At 48.6% G+C, this 15,220-nt stretch overlaps 1 protein-coding gene across 2 annotated transcripts in view; it reads left to right on the forward strand.

Annotated features, from left to right (window-relative positions):
• Positions 1-15,220, forward strand: part of KIFC1 (kinesin family member C1) — a 61,372-nt gene that overhangs the window by 24,192 nt on the left and 21,960 nt on the right. For both annotated transcript variants that reach the window (XM_063938241.1, XM_063938242.1), the window contains exons 8-15: positions 5,011-5,178; positions 5,283-5,405; positions 5,492-5,608; positions 5,693-5,866; positions 5,966-6,133; positions 7,801-7,939; positions 8,748-8,887; positions 9,061-9,134. In XM_063938241.1, coding sequence (XP_063794311.1) covers positions 5,011-5,178; positions 5,283-5,405; positions 5,492-5,608; positions 5,693-5,866; positions 5,966-6,133; positions 7,801-7,939; positions 8,748-8,887; positions 9,061-9,134 — 1,103 coding nt within the window. The remainder of the gene's footprint in view (positions 1-5,010; positions 5,179-5,282; positions 5,406-5,491; positions 5,609-5,692; positions 5,867-5,965; positions 6,134-7,800; positions 7,940-8,747; positions 8,888-9,060; positions 9,135-15,220) is intronic.

Below are 15,220 nucleotides of genomic sequence, written 5' to 3' on the forward strand. Positions count from 1 at the left end.
AGTCAGATTTTCTGACTCCAGCTGTCCTTGCAATATATATTTTTAATGCTCTGACAACGTCCAGTAACTTGGAGTCCTCCAAGTCACTTGTAGCCGCAGGCACTACAATAGGCTGGTTCAGATGAAATGCTGACACCACCTTAGGGAGAAAATGCGGACGAGTCCGCAGTTCTGCCCTGTCCGAATGGAAAATCAGATATGGGCTTTTGTAAGATAAAGCTGCCAGTTCTGACACTCTCCTGGCCGAAGCCAGGGCTAGAAGCATGGTCACTTTCCATGTGAGATATTTCAAATCCACCTTTTTTAGTGGTTCAAACCAATGAGATTTTAGGAAGTCCAAAACCACATTGAGATCCCACGGTGCCACTGGAGGCACCACAGGAGGCTGTATATGCAGCACTCCCTTAACAAAGGTCTGGACTTCAGGGACTGAAGCCAATTCTTTTTGAAAGAAAATCGACAGGGCCGAAATTTGAACCTTAATAGATCCCAATTTGAGACCCATAGACAATCCTGATTGCAGGAAATGTAGGAATCGACCCAGTTGAAATTCCTCCGTCGGAGCACTCCGATCTTCGCACCACGCAACATATTTTCGCCAAATTCGGTGATAATGTTGCACGGTTACTTCCTTCCTTGCTTTAATCAAAGTAGGAATGACTTCTTCCGGCATGCCTTTTTCCTTTAGGATCCGGCGTTCAACCGCCATGCCGTCAAACGCAGCCGCGGTAAGTCTTGAAACAGACAGGGACCCTGCTGAAGCAAGTCCCTCCTTAGAGGTAGAGGCCACGGATCTTCCGTGATCATCTCTTGAAGTTCCGGGTACCAAGTCCTTCTTGGCCAATCCGGAACCACTAGTATCGTTCTCACGCCTCTTTGCCGTATAATTCTCAATACTTTTGGTATGAGAGGCAGAGGAGGAAACACATACACCGACTGGTACACCCAAGGCGTTACCAGCGCGTCCACAGCTATTGCCTGCGGATCTCTTGACCTGGCGCAATACCTGTCCAGTTTTTTGTTGAGGCGAGACGCCATCATGTCCACCATTGGTCTTTCCCAACGGGTTACCAGCATGTGGAAGACTTCTGGATGAAGTCCCCACTCTCCCGGGTGAAGATCGTGTCTGCTTCCCAGTTGTCCACTCCCGGGATGAACACTGCTGACAGTGCTATCACATGATTCTCTGCCCAGCGAAGAATCCTTGCAGCTTCTGCCATTGCACTCCTGCTTCTTGTGCCGCCCTGTCTGTTCACATGGGCGACTGCCGTGATGTTGTCCGACTGGATCAACACCGGTTTTCCTTGAAGCAGAGGTTCTGCCTGGCTTAGAGCATTGTATATTGCTCTTAGTTCCAGAATGTTTATGTGAAGAGACGTTTCCAGGCTCGTCCATACTCCCTGGAAGTTTCTTCCTTGTGTGACTGCTCCCCAGCTTCTCAGGCTGGCGTCCGTGGTCACCAGGATCCAATCCTGTATGCCGAATCTGCGGCCCTCCAATAGATGAGGACTCTGCAACCACCACAGAAGAGACACCCTTGTCCTTGGAGACAGGGTTATCCGTAGGTGCATCTGAAGATGCGACCCTGACCATTTGTCCAACAGATCCCTTTGGAAAATTCTTGCGTGGAATCTGCCGAATGGAATTGCTTCGTAAGAAGCCACCATTTTTCCCAGGACTCTTGTGCATTGATGTACAGACACCTTTCCTGGTTTTAGGAGGTTCCTGACAAGCTCGGATAACTCCTTGGCTTTTTCCTCCGGGAGAAAAACCTTTTTCTGAACCGTGTCCAGAATCATCCCTAGGAACAGCAGACGAGTTGTCGGCATTAACTGGGATTTTGGAATATTCAGAATCCACCCGTGCTGTTTTAGCACTTCTTGAGACAGTGCTAATCCCATCTCTAGCTGTTCTCTGGACCTTGCCCTTATTAGGAGATCGTCCAAGTATGGGATAATTAATACGCCTTTTCTTCGAAGAAGAATCATCATCTCGGCCATTACCTTTGTAAAGACCCGAGGTGCCGTGGACAATCCGAACGGCAGCGTCTGAAACTGATAGTGACAGTTTTGTACAACGAACCTGAGGTACCCCTGGTGTGAGGGGTAAATTGGAACGTGGAGATACGCATCCTTGATGTCCAAGGATACCATAAAGTCCCCCTCTTCCAGGTTCGCTATCACTGCTCTGAGTGACTCCATCTTGAACTTGAACTTCTTTATGTACAGGTTCAAGGACTTCAGATTTAGAATAGGCCTTACCGAGCCATCCGGCTTCGGTACCACAAAAAGAGTGGAATAATACCCCTTCCCTTGTTGCAGAAGAGGTACCTTGACTATCACCTGCTGAGAGTACAGCTTGTGAATGGCTTCCAAAACCGTCTCCCTTTCGGAGGGGGACGTTGGTAAAGCAGACTTCAGGAAACGGCGAGGTGGATCTGTCTCTAATTCCAACCTGTACCCCTGAGATATTATCTGCAGGATCCAGGGATCTACTTGCGAGTGAGCCCACTGCGCGCTGTAATTTTTGAGACGACCCCCCACCGTCCCCGAGTCCGCTTGAGAAGCCCCAGCGTCATGCTGAGGCTTTTGTAGAAGCCGGGGAGGGCTTCTGATCCTGGGAAGGAGCTGCCTGTTGCTGTCTCTTCCCTCGACCTCTGCCTCGTGGCAGATATGAATAGCCCTTTGCTCTCTTATTTTTAAAGGAACGAAAGGGCTGCGGTTGAAAGGTCGGTGCCTTTTTCTGTTGGGGAGTGACTTGAGGTAGAAAGGTGGATTTCCCGGCTGTAGCCGTGGCCACCAAATCTGATAGACCGACTCCAAATAACTCCTCCCCTTTATACTGCAAAACTTCCATATGCCGTTTTGAATCCGCATCGCCTGTCCACTGTCGCGTCCATAAAGCTCTTCTGGCCGAAATGGACATAGCACTTACCCGTGATGCCAGTGTGCAGATATCCCTCTGTGCATCACGCATATAAAGAAATGCATCCTTTATTTGTTCTAACGACAGTAAAATATTGTCCCTGTCCAGGGTATCAATATTTTCAATCAGGGACTCTGACCAAACTACCCCAGCACTGCACATCCAGGCAGTCGCTATAGCTGGTCGTAGTATAACACCTGCATGTGTGTATATACTTTTTTGGATATTTTCCATCCTCCTATCTGATGGATCTTTAAGTGCGGCCGTCTCAGGAGAGGGTAACGCCACTTGTTTAGATAAGCGTGTTAGCGCCTTGTCCACCCTAGGAGGTGTTTCCCAGCGCTCCCTAACCTCTGGCGGGAAAGGGTATAATGCCAGTAATTTCTTTGAAATTATCAGCTTTTTATCAGGGGCAACCCACGCTTCATTACACACGTCATTTAGTTCTTCTGATTCAGGAAAAACTATAGGTAGTTTTTTCACACCCCACATAATACCCTGTTTAGTGGTACCTGTAGTATCAGCTAAATGTAACGCCTCCTTCATTGCCAAAATCATATAACGTGTGGCCCTACTGGAAAATACGGTTGATTCGTCACCGTCACCACTGGAGTCATCGCCTGTGTCTGGGTCTGTGTCGACCGACTGAGGCAAAGGGCGTTTCACAGCCCCTGACGGTGTTTGAGTCGCCTGGACAGGCACTAATTGATTGTCCGGCCGTCTCATGTCGTCAAACGACTGCTTTAGCGTGTTGACACTATCCCGTAGTTCCATAAATAAAGGCATCCATTCTGGTGTCGACTCCCTAGGGGGTGACATCCTCATATTTGGCAATTGCTCCGCCTCCACGCCAATATCGTCCTCATACATGTCGACACACACGTACCGACACACAGCAGACACACAGGGAATGCTCCTAACGAAGACAGGACCCACTAGCCCTTTGGGGAGACAGAGGGAGAGTTTGCCAGCACACACCAAAAGCGCTATATATATATATATATATATATATATCAGGGATAACCTTATAATAAGTGCTCCCTTATAGCTGCTTTGTTATATCAAAATATCGCCATAAATTTGCCCCCCCTCTCTGTTTTACCCTGTTTCTGTAGTGCAGTGCAGGGGAGAGACTTGGGAGCCGTCCTGACCAGCGGAGCTGTGAGAGGAAATGGCGCCGTGTGCTGAGGAGATAGGCCCCGCCCCTTTTCTGGCGGGCTCGTCTCCCGCTATTTAGAGAAATCAGGCAGGGGTTAAATATCTCCATATAGCCTCTGGGGGCTATATGTGAGGTATTTTTAGCCTTTATATAGGTTACATTTGCCTCCCAGGGCGCCCCCCTCCCAGCGCCCTGCACCCTCAGTGACTGCCGTGTGAAGTGTGCTGAGAGGAAAATGGCGCACAGCTGCAGTGCTGTGCGCTACCTTTAGAAGACTGCAGGAGTCTTCAGCCGCCGATTCTGGACCTCTTCTGACTTCAGCATCTGCAAGGGGGCCGGCGGCGCGGCTCCGGTGACCATCCAGGCTGTACCTGTGATCGTCCCTCTGGAGCTTGATGTCCAGTAGCCAAGAAGCCAATCCATCCTGCACGCAGGTGAGTTGACTCCTTCTCCCCTCAGTCCCTCGCTGCAGTGATCCTGTTGCCAGCAGGAATCACTGTAAAATAAAAAACCTAGCTAAACTTTTTCTAAGCAGCTCTTTAGGAGAGCCACCTAGATTGCACCCTTCTCGGCCGGGCACAAAAATCTAACTGGAGTCTGGAGGAGGGTCATAGGGGGAGGAGCCAGTGCACACCACCTGATCTGGAAAAGCTTTACTTTTTGTGCCCTGTCTCCTGCGGAGCCGCTATTCCCCATGGTCCTTTCAGGAACCCCAGCATCCACTACGGACTCCGAGAAATAGATTTATCGGTAAGTAAAATCTTATTATCCACCAATGAGCTCCTTTCTCCAAGCTTTTGATAAATCTCCTCCTTGGTCTTTAAGGAGACCATTAGTTTGTAGTTATCACACGTTATGCCGCAAACAAACAGCTTTGCCTATATTTGAGGATCTGTATACATCTAATTTACACTCCCGGTTTGTAGGTTAAATTGATTCGTTTGGAGGGTGAAAGCTCAAGGCTGCAGACCCTGGTAAAAGACCAGCTTGAGGAGATTGTTGCCCTAAAATCTAGTGTGGCAGAGAAGGAAACCCAAATATACACACTGGAGACAGAGCGCAGGAGGCTGCACAACACTGTGCAGGAGCTTAAGGTAAGTGGGCACAAATACTGCCTGCGCTGGCCTTTATCACGTGGGTGCTCTGCAGTGCAGCATAAGTGCACACCTGACTTCCTAATCCACCTCTTACACCTCAGGGGAACATCCGTGTGTTCTGCAGAGTCCGGCCGCCCATACAGTCTGAGCGCAGTCTACCTACTGGGCACATTGTCTTTCCCAGCGATGATGAGAGGGCCATTGTGTTAACAAAGACTGAGGAGGTAAGCCGTTTATTTCCGTTACGTCTAAGTCCTTGTCAAGTTGAAATCTATAGCTCTGTAACGTCATTCATTTCTTTTTCCTTCAGTCACACATTGGTCGGGAGAAGAGTCAGTCTCTCAAATATGACTTTAATTTTGACTGCATCTTCCCACCGTCAACCAGTCAGGCTGCAGTGTTTGAGGAGATCTCTTTGCTGGTTCAGGTAGGTCCCTCTGCCACATCCCCCCCCATATAGTGTCTGTTGCTGCGGCTCCACTGACTACTTTTTATGCTTTATCCCGCTTAGTCGGCCCTTGATGGGTATCCTGTGTGTATATTTGCTTATGGCCAAACTGGCAGCGGGAAGACCTACACCATGGAGGGTCCGGATAATGTCTCTGGGGATACTGTAGGAATGATACCCCGAGCAATTAGGCAGATCTTCAGCAGTGCAGAGGAGTTGAAGACTAAAGGGTGGCAGGTCAGTGAGGTGTTGGTCTACAAGGTGTAATAATCTGGTGACCTGCTTTGTAGCTAAACTTCTTGTGATGACTAGTATCCGTCTTATCTCTTTGTTTAGTATAAGTTCACGGCCAGTTTCCTGGAGATTTATAACGAGACCCTACGGGACCTGCTGGTAAACCGTCCAGAGAAGAAACAAGAATACGAAATACGGAAAGTCAGTTCGTCCAGCAATGATGTCTATGTCACCAATTTGCATTATGTGGAAGTTGCCAGTGTGGAAGAGGTAAGTCTGAAGGCTGGCAATATTGGCCAAGAAGTGAGAACTTCTACGGTCTTGTAGAAGCTATCGTCTGGATAACCTTGTTTTATAAAGCAAATGAGATGTCTTAATAAACCAAAAATATTAGTTATGTTTATCAATCCCACGCATGTAAAGGATGCTTACTCCATAGTCCTATTGAGAGACACTGGGAACATGGTGCCTTTCAAAAGCTGTCCTTGCGGGAAGGTATGTTCTGGAGTCGCCTTGCGTCTAAAACTAGTTACTTTGGGTGCACAAACATTGAACCTGTGACATTTTGATCGTGTATGTGCAATGGACCAGGTAACTGTCGCAAACAGCTGCTCAGTTTAGGCACCAACCAAACTTATAAGATGTGCTGTCTCTTACAGCAACTGATTACAATGTAATCTTACTGTAGTAGTTAATCTAGCAATGGTCCTGCCCATCGTTGAGGACCAATAGGTCATCCGGTTGGTGACGGTATTGAGTCCTATTAACGTAGACCCTCAAAGCCCTGACCACATCCAAAAATGTGACGTGCTCCTTCCTCTTCTGAATATCCATTATGCAATTCGGACAACACTTTTTGCTAAAAAGAGGATTTAGTTCTAAGAACGGCACTGGCTTCATGAGAAATTATATGTGGGGATTTGGAAGGTGAAGTTCCAAGTTCTGATACTTGCTAGTAATCAATAAATGAAAGGTCTTACATGCGAGTCATTACACGTCCACCAAGAGTTTGCAAAGGAACATCTTGTAGGGCTGGTAAGACCAAGTTTAGGTCACAAGGAGCTATAGGAGGAATGACTATGTTGCATATGTAGTAACCCTTGTAAAAGTGCCAGATTCTCCTAAAAGAAGACAGACAGGAATGATATCTGAACTGTTACAGAACTAGGTCTCCAGCCAAGGACCATCTTTATGAAAAGATGGTGTGTGTGTGTGTGTGTGTGTGTGTGTGTGTGTGTGTGTGTGTGTGTGTGTGATAAAGATATATAAAGATCCCGGTGATGCAACTAGGGTATCTGTAATGGACAATATTTGTTCTATGTACCAATATTGACATCTACAGATTCCTCGTTCTTGAGCAGTATGTCTCAACCTTTCGATTCAACCAAGATGCCCCATATCAATATCTGGCAGACTCCATTTGTCCGTGGCCTGTGGATCACTTTCAGATGAGGACCTTGATCCAGGGTCTATGGAAATTCTGCAGATAATCTACTTCCTAGTTCACCAATGTATGAGCTGGTTCTGCAGTGCCCTTGGGAGGAACCATGCAAAAGGCCATCAAAACAGAAATCCCATTTGTTTGAAAAATTCTTTAGAAGTCTGTATAATGAGAGAATCCTGTCTAGTCCTTCACGGAGCCGTTACTAGGCTGGATTTCTGGTAGTTGATCTTCCACGCATGGGATTCCTAAAATCTGGGCCATCACTTGTACCTATAGTCTAGGCAAGGCGTGATTGTCGCCCCCATGAACCACAGAAGAGAGGCCGTAACTGGCATAATCTGTGTATATACCCTGACCCTGTGGGCACTTACAAAAGTAGAATTAGAGTAGACTGCTACTCTCCATGGTTCCTGTGCCCCCTAATTGGATGATGGAGTAGGTCTTATGTAAGCTATTTTTTTACCCCCTCTTTACCATAGTTTGCTTTTTGCAGGTACATGACCTTCTCCAGACAGCAAAAACCAATCGCTCTGTGGCAAAAACTGTCCTGAATGACCGGTCGTCTCGCAGCCACAGTGTTTTCCAGCTGAAAATTGAGGGGAAGAACAGTCTGAGAGATGTCCGGACATCATGTAAGTTGTGTATTAGTGCGTCTGCGTGTGTCTGTGTTAAGCGAACTTTGCTTTTAAACCGATTGGCCTTAGTTATGTGACTGTGGAATAAATGCGGTCTGTAAAGAAGTATAGCGTGACATCGCACCATAAACATGTATAAAATGTCCTTTTAATCTGAGCTATGTAGTCACTTCCTACAACTTGCGCCGCCCCCCTGGCTACAAAAGCAACAATATAGAAAAAAAACACCCAGCAGCTGAATCTGCCGTCTGTCCAGTCACCGGAACTATCTCCGTTACTCATGATGTGCCATGCGTTTGGCTTCCAGTCACTTTAAAGGACACTTTGTTTTGCGTAAAGGAAAGCAGAATTGTTACATGCACTGTGTGTAGCCAATGGGTGTTCTTTTTATAAAGACTTTGGAAGTGATATACCAAAACTTTGAGAGAGAGAGAAAGTACCAACCAATCGGCTCCTAACTGCCATTTTACAGGCTGTGTTTGAAAAGTGACAGGAGCTGACTGATACTTTAGGGGGGGCAGTTGTAGTGAGGTCAGGATGTGGTATAGAAAGTGGACATTGACATAATGTTGGCATATTGACATCGCATTTTTTGTGCCGTTTAAGTCCTAATGCGAACATGTGCTGTCAGCAATGTAAATGTTGATATGTTAACTGACATAACTCGTGTCGACATTCTAAATACATAACGTGAGGACAATGCAAGCTGCATATTCCACTGTCTATTATGCCTGTAAGCTGTTTCTGTTTATAGAACTATGTGTGTGTGCCTTTAATATCTGAGAAGTTTACTCTTTCCTACCAGCTGTCCTTAGCCTGATAGACCTCGCAGGGAGCGAGCGGCTAGATCGGTCACTGTCTACAGGAGAACGGCTAAAGGAAACCCAGAGTATAAACACCTCCCTGTCCACACTAGGGATGGTGATCACCTCACTGTGCAACAAGGTAATCCCATGGAGGGCTAGGAGGGATCACTTCTGATCCGCCGGTAGGAGAAAGACCTTTGTTTATCATGGGAGGGAGGGGGAGGGGGTACCTCACCTCGGCCAATGGGGCATAAAACTCCTCTGTCTGGTATCAGGATGTCTGTGTGACTTGTTCCTTTTCCCTTCCTATAGGATGCACACATCCCGTACAGGAATAGCAAGCTGACCTATCTCCTGCAGAACAGCTTGGGAGGCAACTCTAAAGTGTAAGTTGTGTGTTCCTGATGTCCGATCAGTGTAAACCCTCCACCACCTTTCTGGGGCAGGTGTGGTATGAAAAGTTGACACGTTCTGAATGTCAACGCGGCGGCACTATGAACATGTCGACACTGTTGACATAAATGGTGTTTCTCTTGCGTCCTAGAGGATGCTTGGGACTCCGTAAGGACCATGGGGTATAGACGGGCTCCGCAGGAGACATGGGCACTATAAAGAACATTAGAATGGGTGTGCACTGGCTCTTCACTCTATGCCCCTCCTACAGACCTCAATTAGATCCTGTGCCCAGAGGAGACTGGGTGCATTACAGGGGAGCTCTCCTGAGTTTCTCTGAAAAAAGACTTTTGTTATGCTTATTATTTTCAGGGAGCACTGCTGGCAACAGGCTCCCTGCATCGTGGGACTGAGGAGAGAGGAGCAGACCTACTTAAATGATAGGCTCTGCTTCTTAGGCTACTGGACACCATTAGCTCCAGAGGGTCGTAACGCAGGTCTCACCCTAGCCGTTCGTCCCGGAGCCGCGCCGCCGTCCTCCTCGCAGAGCCGGAAGATAGAAGCCGGGTGAGTATTAGAAGAAAGAAGACTTCAAAGGCGGCAGAAGACTTCAGTTCTTCTCTGAGGTAACCGCTGCGCGCCATTGCTCCCACACACAACACACACTGCAGGCACGGATACGTGCAGGGTGGGGCACCCTGGGCAGCAATAATAAACCTCTAGGACTGGCTAATATATTATATAGGCTGCGGAGGCAGTAGATATACAATACCCCGCCAGTGTTTCTAAATTTGAGTGGGACCGAAGCCCGCCGCTGAGGGGGTGGAGCTTGGTACCACAGCAGTAACCAGCGCCATTTTCTCCACAGTACACTGCAGAGACGCTGGCTCCCCGGACTCTCCCCTGCTGACCACAGTGACAGAGGGCAAAAAGAGGGGGGGCCACTTGTAATTGGCGCAGTGCGTGTCTATTGTTATATATATGTGTGTGTGTGTGTGTATGTGTGTATATATATATATCTATCTAATATGTGTGTGTATATATATATATATATATATATATATATATATATATATATATATATATATATATATATATATATATATATATATATATAATTTCTCTGACGTCCTAGTGGATGCTGGGTACTCCGTAAGGACCATGGGGAATAGCGGCTCCGCAGGAGACTGGGCACAAAGTAAAAGCTTTAGGACTAGCTGGTGTGCACTGGCTCCTCCCCCTATGACCCTCCTCCAAGCCTCAGTTAGATTTTTGTGCCCGGCCGAGTAGGGTGCATGCTAGGTAGCTCTCCAGAGCTGCTTAGAGTAAAAGTTTTAAATAGGTTTTTTTATTTTCAGTGAGACCTGCTGGCAACAGGCTCACTGCATCGTGGGACTAAGGGGAGAAGAAGCGAACTCACCTGAATGCAGAGTGGATTGGGCTTCTTGGCTACTGGACATTAGCTCCAGAGGGACGATCACAGGTTCAGCCTGGATGGGTCCCGGAGCCGCGCCGCCGGCCCCCTTACAGAGCCAGAAGAGGTCCGGAAAAATCGGCGGCAGAAGACGTTCCTGTCTTCAATAAGGTAGCGCACAGCACTGCAGCTGTGCGCCATTGCTCTCAGCACACTTCACACTCCGGTCACTGAGGGTGCAGGGCGCTGGGGGGGAGCGCCCTGAGACGCAATAAAACATGTTTAAACCTTATATGGCTAAAGAAATACATCACATATAGCTCCTGGGCTATATGGATGCATTTCACCCCTGCCAGTTTTCCTAAAAAAAGCGGGAGAAAAGGCTGCCGTGAAGGGGGCGGAGCCTATCTCCTCAGCACACAAGCGCCATTTTCCCTCACAGTTCCGCTGGAAGGAAGGCTCCTTGACTCTCCCCTGCAGTCCTGCTACAGAATCAGGGTAAAACAAGAGAGGGGGGGCACTAATTGGCAGAAAATACATATACAGCAGCTATAAAAGGGAGAAACACTTATATAAGGTTATCCCTGCATATATATAGCGCTCTGGTGTGTGCTGGCAAACTCTCCCTCTGTCTCCCCAAAGGGCTTTGTGGGGTCCTGTCCTCTGTCAGAGCATTCCCTGTGTGTATGCGGTGTGTCGGTACGGCTGTGTCGACATGTTTGATGAGGAGGCTTATGTGGAGGTGGAGCAGATGCCTGTAAGTGTGATGTCACCCCCTGCGGGGTCGACACCTGAGTGGATGGTGCTGTGGAAGGAATTACGCGACAGTGTCGACTCCTTGCATAAAAGGTTTGACGACATACCAAATGTGGGACAGCCGGCTTCTCAGCCTGTGCCTGCCCAGGCGTCTCAAAAGCCATCAGGGCCTTTAAAACGCCCGCTACCTCAGATGGCAGACACGGATGTCGACACGGATACTGACTCCAGTGTCGATGACGATGAGACTAATGTAACTTCCAGTAGGGCCACACGTTACATGATTGAGGCAATGAAAAATGTATTGCACATTTCTGATGTTACCCCGGGTACCACAAAAAAGGGTATTATGTTTGGAGAGAAAAAACTACCAGTAGCTTTTCCTCCATCTGAGGAGTTAAATGAAGTGTGTGAAGAAGCGTGGGCTTCCCCTGATAAGAAACTGGTAATTTCTAAGAGGTTATTAATGGCGTACCCTTTCCCGCCAGAGGATAGGGCACGTTGGGAAACATCCCCTAGAGTGGATAAAGCGCTCACACGCTTGTCAAAGAACGTGGCACTACCGTCTCCGGATACGGCCGCCCTGAAGGAATCTGCTGATAGAAAGCAGGAGGCTATCCTGAAGTCTATATACACACACAGGTGTTATACTGAGACCAGCTATTGCTTCAGCATGGATGTGCAGTGCTGTAGCTGCGTGGTCAGATTCCCTGTCAGAAAATATTGATACCCTAGACAGGGACACTATATTGCTAACCGTAGAGCATATTAAAGACGCACTTTTATACATGAGGGATGCACAGAGGGATATTTGCCGGCTGGCATCCAAAATTAGTGCAATGTCCATTTCTGCCAGGAGAGGGTTATGGACTCGGCAGTGGACAGGAGATGCAGATTCCAAAAGGCACATGGAAGTTCTGCCTTATAAGGGTGAGGAGGAGTTCGGGGATGGTCTCTCGGACCTCGTTTCCACAGCAACAGCTGGGAAGTCTACATTTTTACCCCATGTTCCCTCACAGCAAAAGAAAGCACCGTATTATCAGGTACAGTCCTTTCGCCCCAATAGGGGCAAGTGGGTTAAGGGCACGTCCTTTCTGCCCAGAGGCAGAGGTAGGGGGAAAAAGCTGCAGCATACAGCCAGTTCCCTGGAGCAAAAGTCCTCCCCCGCTTCCTCTAAGTCCACAGCATGACGCTGGGGCTCCACAGGCGGAACCAGGTACGGTGAGGGCCCGTCTCAAATATTTCAGCAATCAGTGGGCTCGCTCACGGGTGGATCCCTGGATCTTTCAGATAGTATCTCAGGGGTACAAGCTGGAATTCGAGACGTCTCTCCCCCCTCCCCCCCCCCCCCCCCGCCGTTTCCTCAAATCTGCCTTACCAACCACTCCCTCAGGCAGGGAGGCAGTGTTACAGGCAATTCACAAGCTGTATTCACAACAGGTGATAGTAAAGGTACCCCTACTTCAACAAGGACGGGGTTACTATTCCACAATGTTTGTGGTACCGAAACCGGACGGTTCGGTGAGACCCATTTTAAATTTGAAATCCTTGAACACATACATAACAAAATTCAAGTTCAAGATGGAATCGCTCAGGGCGGTTATTGCAAGCCTGGACGAGGGGGATTACATGGTATCACTGGACATCAAGGATGCTTACCTGCATGTCCCCATTTACCATCCTCACCAGGAGTACCTCAGATTTGTGGTACAGGATTGTCATTACCAATTCCAGACGTTGCCGTTCGGTCTTTCCACGGCTCCGAGGGTCTTTACCAAGGTAATGGCCGAAATGAGGACACTCCTTCGAAGGAAGGGAGTTTTAATTATCCCGTACTTGGACGATCTCCTGATAAAGGCGAGGTCCAGGGAGCAGTTGTTGGTCGGGGTAGCACTATCGCGGGAGGTGCTACAACAGCACGGCTGGATTCTAAACATTCCAAAGTCACAGCTGGTCCCTACGACACGTCTACTGTTCCTGGGGATGGTTCTGGACACAGAACAGAAAAAAGTGTTTCTCCCGGAGGAGAAGGCCAAGGAGCTGTCATCTCTAGTCAGAGGCCTCCTAAAACCAAAACAGGTGTCGGTGCATCACTGCACGCGGATCCTGGGAAAGACGGTAGCTTCCTACGAAGCGATTCCATTCGGCAGGTTTCATGCAAGAACCTTTCAGTGGGACCTGTTGGACAAGTGGTTCGGATCGCATCTTCAGATGCATCGGCTGATAACCCTGTCTCCAAGGACAAGGGTGTCTCTGCTGTGGTGGCTGCAGAGTGCTCATCTTCAAGAGGGCCGCAGATTCGGCATACAGGACTGGGTCCTGGTGACCACGGATGCCAGCCTTCGAGGCTGGGGGGCAGTCACACAGGGAAGAAACTTCCAAGGACTATGGTCAAGTAAGGAGACTTCCCTGCACATAAATATTCTGGAACTAAGGGCCATTTACAATGCCCTAAGTCAGGCAAAACCCCTGCTTCAAAACCAACCGGTACTGATCCAGTCAGACAACATCACGGCGGTCGCCCATGTAAACCGACAGGGCGGCACGAGAAGCAGGACGGCAATGGCAGAAGCCACAAGGATTCTCCGATGGGCGGAAAATCACGTGTTAGCACTGTCAGCAGTGTTCATTCCGGGAGTGGACAACTGGGAAGCGGACTTCCTCAGCAGGCACGACCTCCACCCGGGAGAGTGGGGACTTCATCCAGAAGTCTTTCAAATGATTGTAAACCGTTGGGAAAGGCCACAGGTGGACATGATGGCGTCTCGCCTAAACAAAAAGCTAGAAAAGTATTGCGCCAGGTCAAGAGACCCGCAGGCGATAGCTGTGGACGCTCTAGTGACACCGTGGGTCTACCGGTCGGTTTATGTGTTCCCTCCTCTTCCTCTCATACCAAAGGTACTGAGGATAATAAGGAGAAGAGGAGTAAGAACTATACTCATTGTTCCGGATTGGCCAAGAAGAGCTTGGTACCCGGAACTTCAAGAAATGATCTCAGAGGACCCATGGCCTCTACCGCTCAGACAAGACCTGCTGCAGCAGGGGCCCTGTCTGTTCCAAGACTTACCGCGGCTGCGTTTGACGGCATGGCGGTTGAACACCGGATCCTGAGGGAGAAGGGCATTCCGGAGGAAGTCATTCCTACGCTGATTAAAGCTAGGAAAGAAGTAACCGCAAACCATTATCACCGCATATGGCGAAAATATGTTGCGTGGTGTGAGGCCAGGAAGGCCCCAACGGAGGAATTTCAGCTGGGCCGTTTCCGGCACTTCCTACAGTCATGGGCCTTAAATTGGGTTCCATTAAGGTCCAGATTTTGGCTCTGTCGATTTTCTTCCAGAGAGAACTGGCTTCACTACCTGAAGTTCAGACTTTTGTTAAGGGAGTGCTGCATATTCAGCCCCCTTTTGTGCCTCCAGTGGCACCTTGGGATCTCAACGTGGTGTTGGATTTCCTAAAGTCACATTGGTTTGAGCCACTGAACACCGTGGATTTGAAATATCTCACGTGGAAAGTGGTCATGTTGTTGGCCTTGGCTTCGGCCAGGCGTGTATCAGAATTGGCGGCTTTGTCATGTAAAAGCCCTTATCTGATTTTCCATATGGATAGGGCAGAATTGAGGACTCGTCCCCAGTTTCTCCCTAAAGTGGTATCAGCTTTTCATCTGAACCAACCTATCGTGGTGCCTGCGGCTACAAAAAACTTGGAGGCTTCCAAGTTGTTGGACGTAGTCAGGGCCCTGAAAATTTTTGTTTCCAGGACAGCTGGAGTCAGAAAGACTGACTCGCTCTTTATCCTGTATGCGCCCAACAAGTTGGGTGCACCTGCTTCAAAGCAGACTATTGCTCGCTGGATCTGTAGTACGATTCAGCTTGCACATTCTGCGGCTGGACTGCCGCATCCTAAATC

The sequence above is a fragment of the Pseudophryne corroboree genome, chromosome 8, assembly GCF_028390025.1.
Source record: "Pseudophryne corroboree isolate aPseCor3 chromosome 8, aPseCor3.hap2, whole genome shotgun sequence".
In the NCBI taxonomy this organism is placed as follows: domain Eukaryota; kingdom Metazoa; phylum Chordata; class Amphibia; order Anura; family Myobatrachidae; genus Pseudophryne; species Pseudophryne corroboree.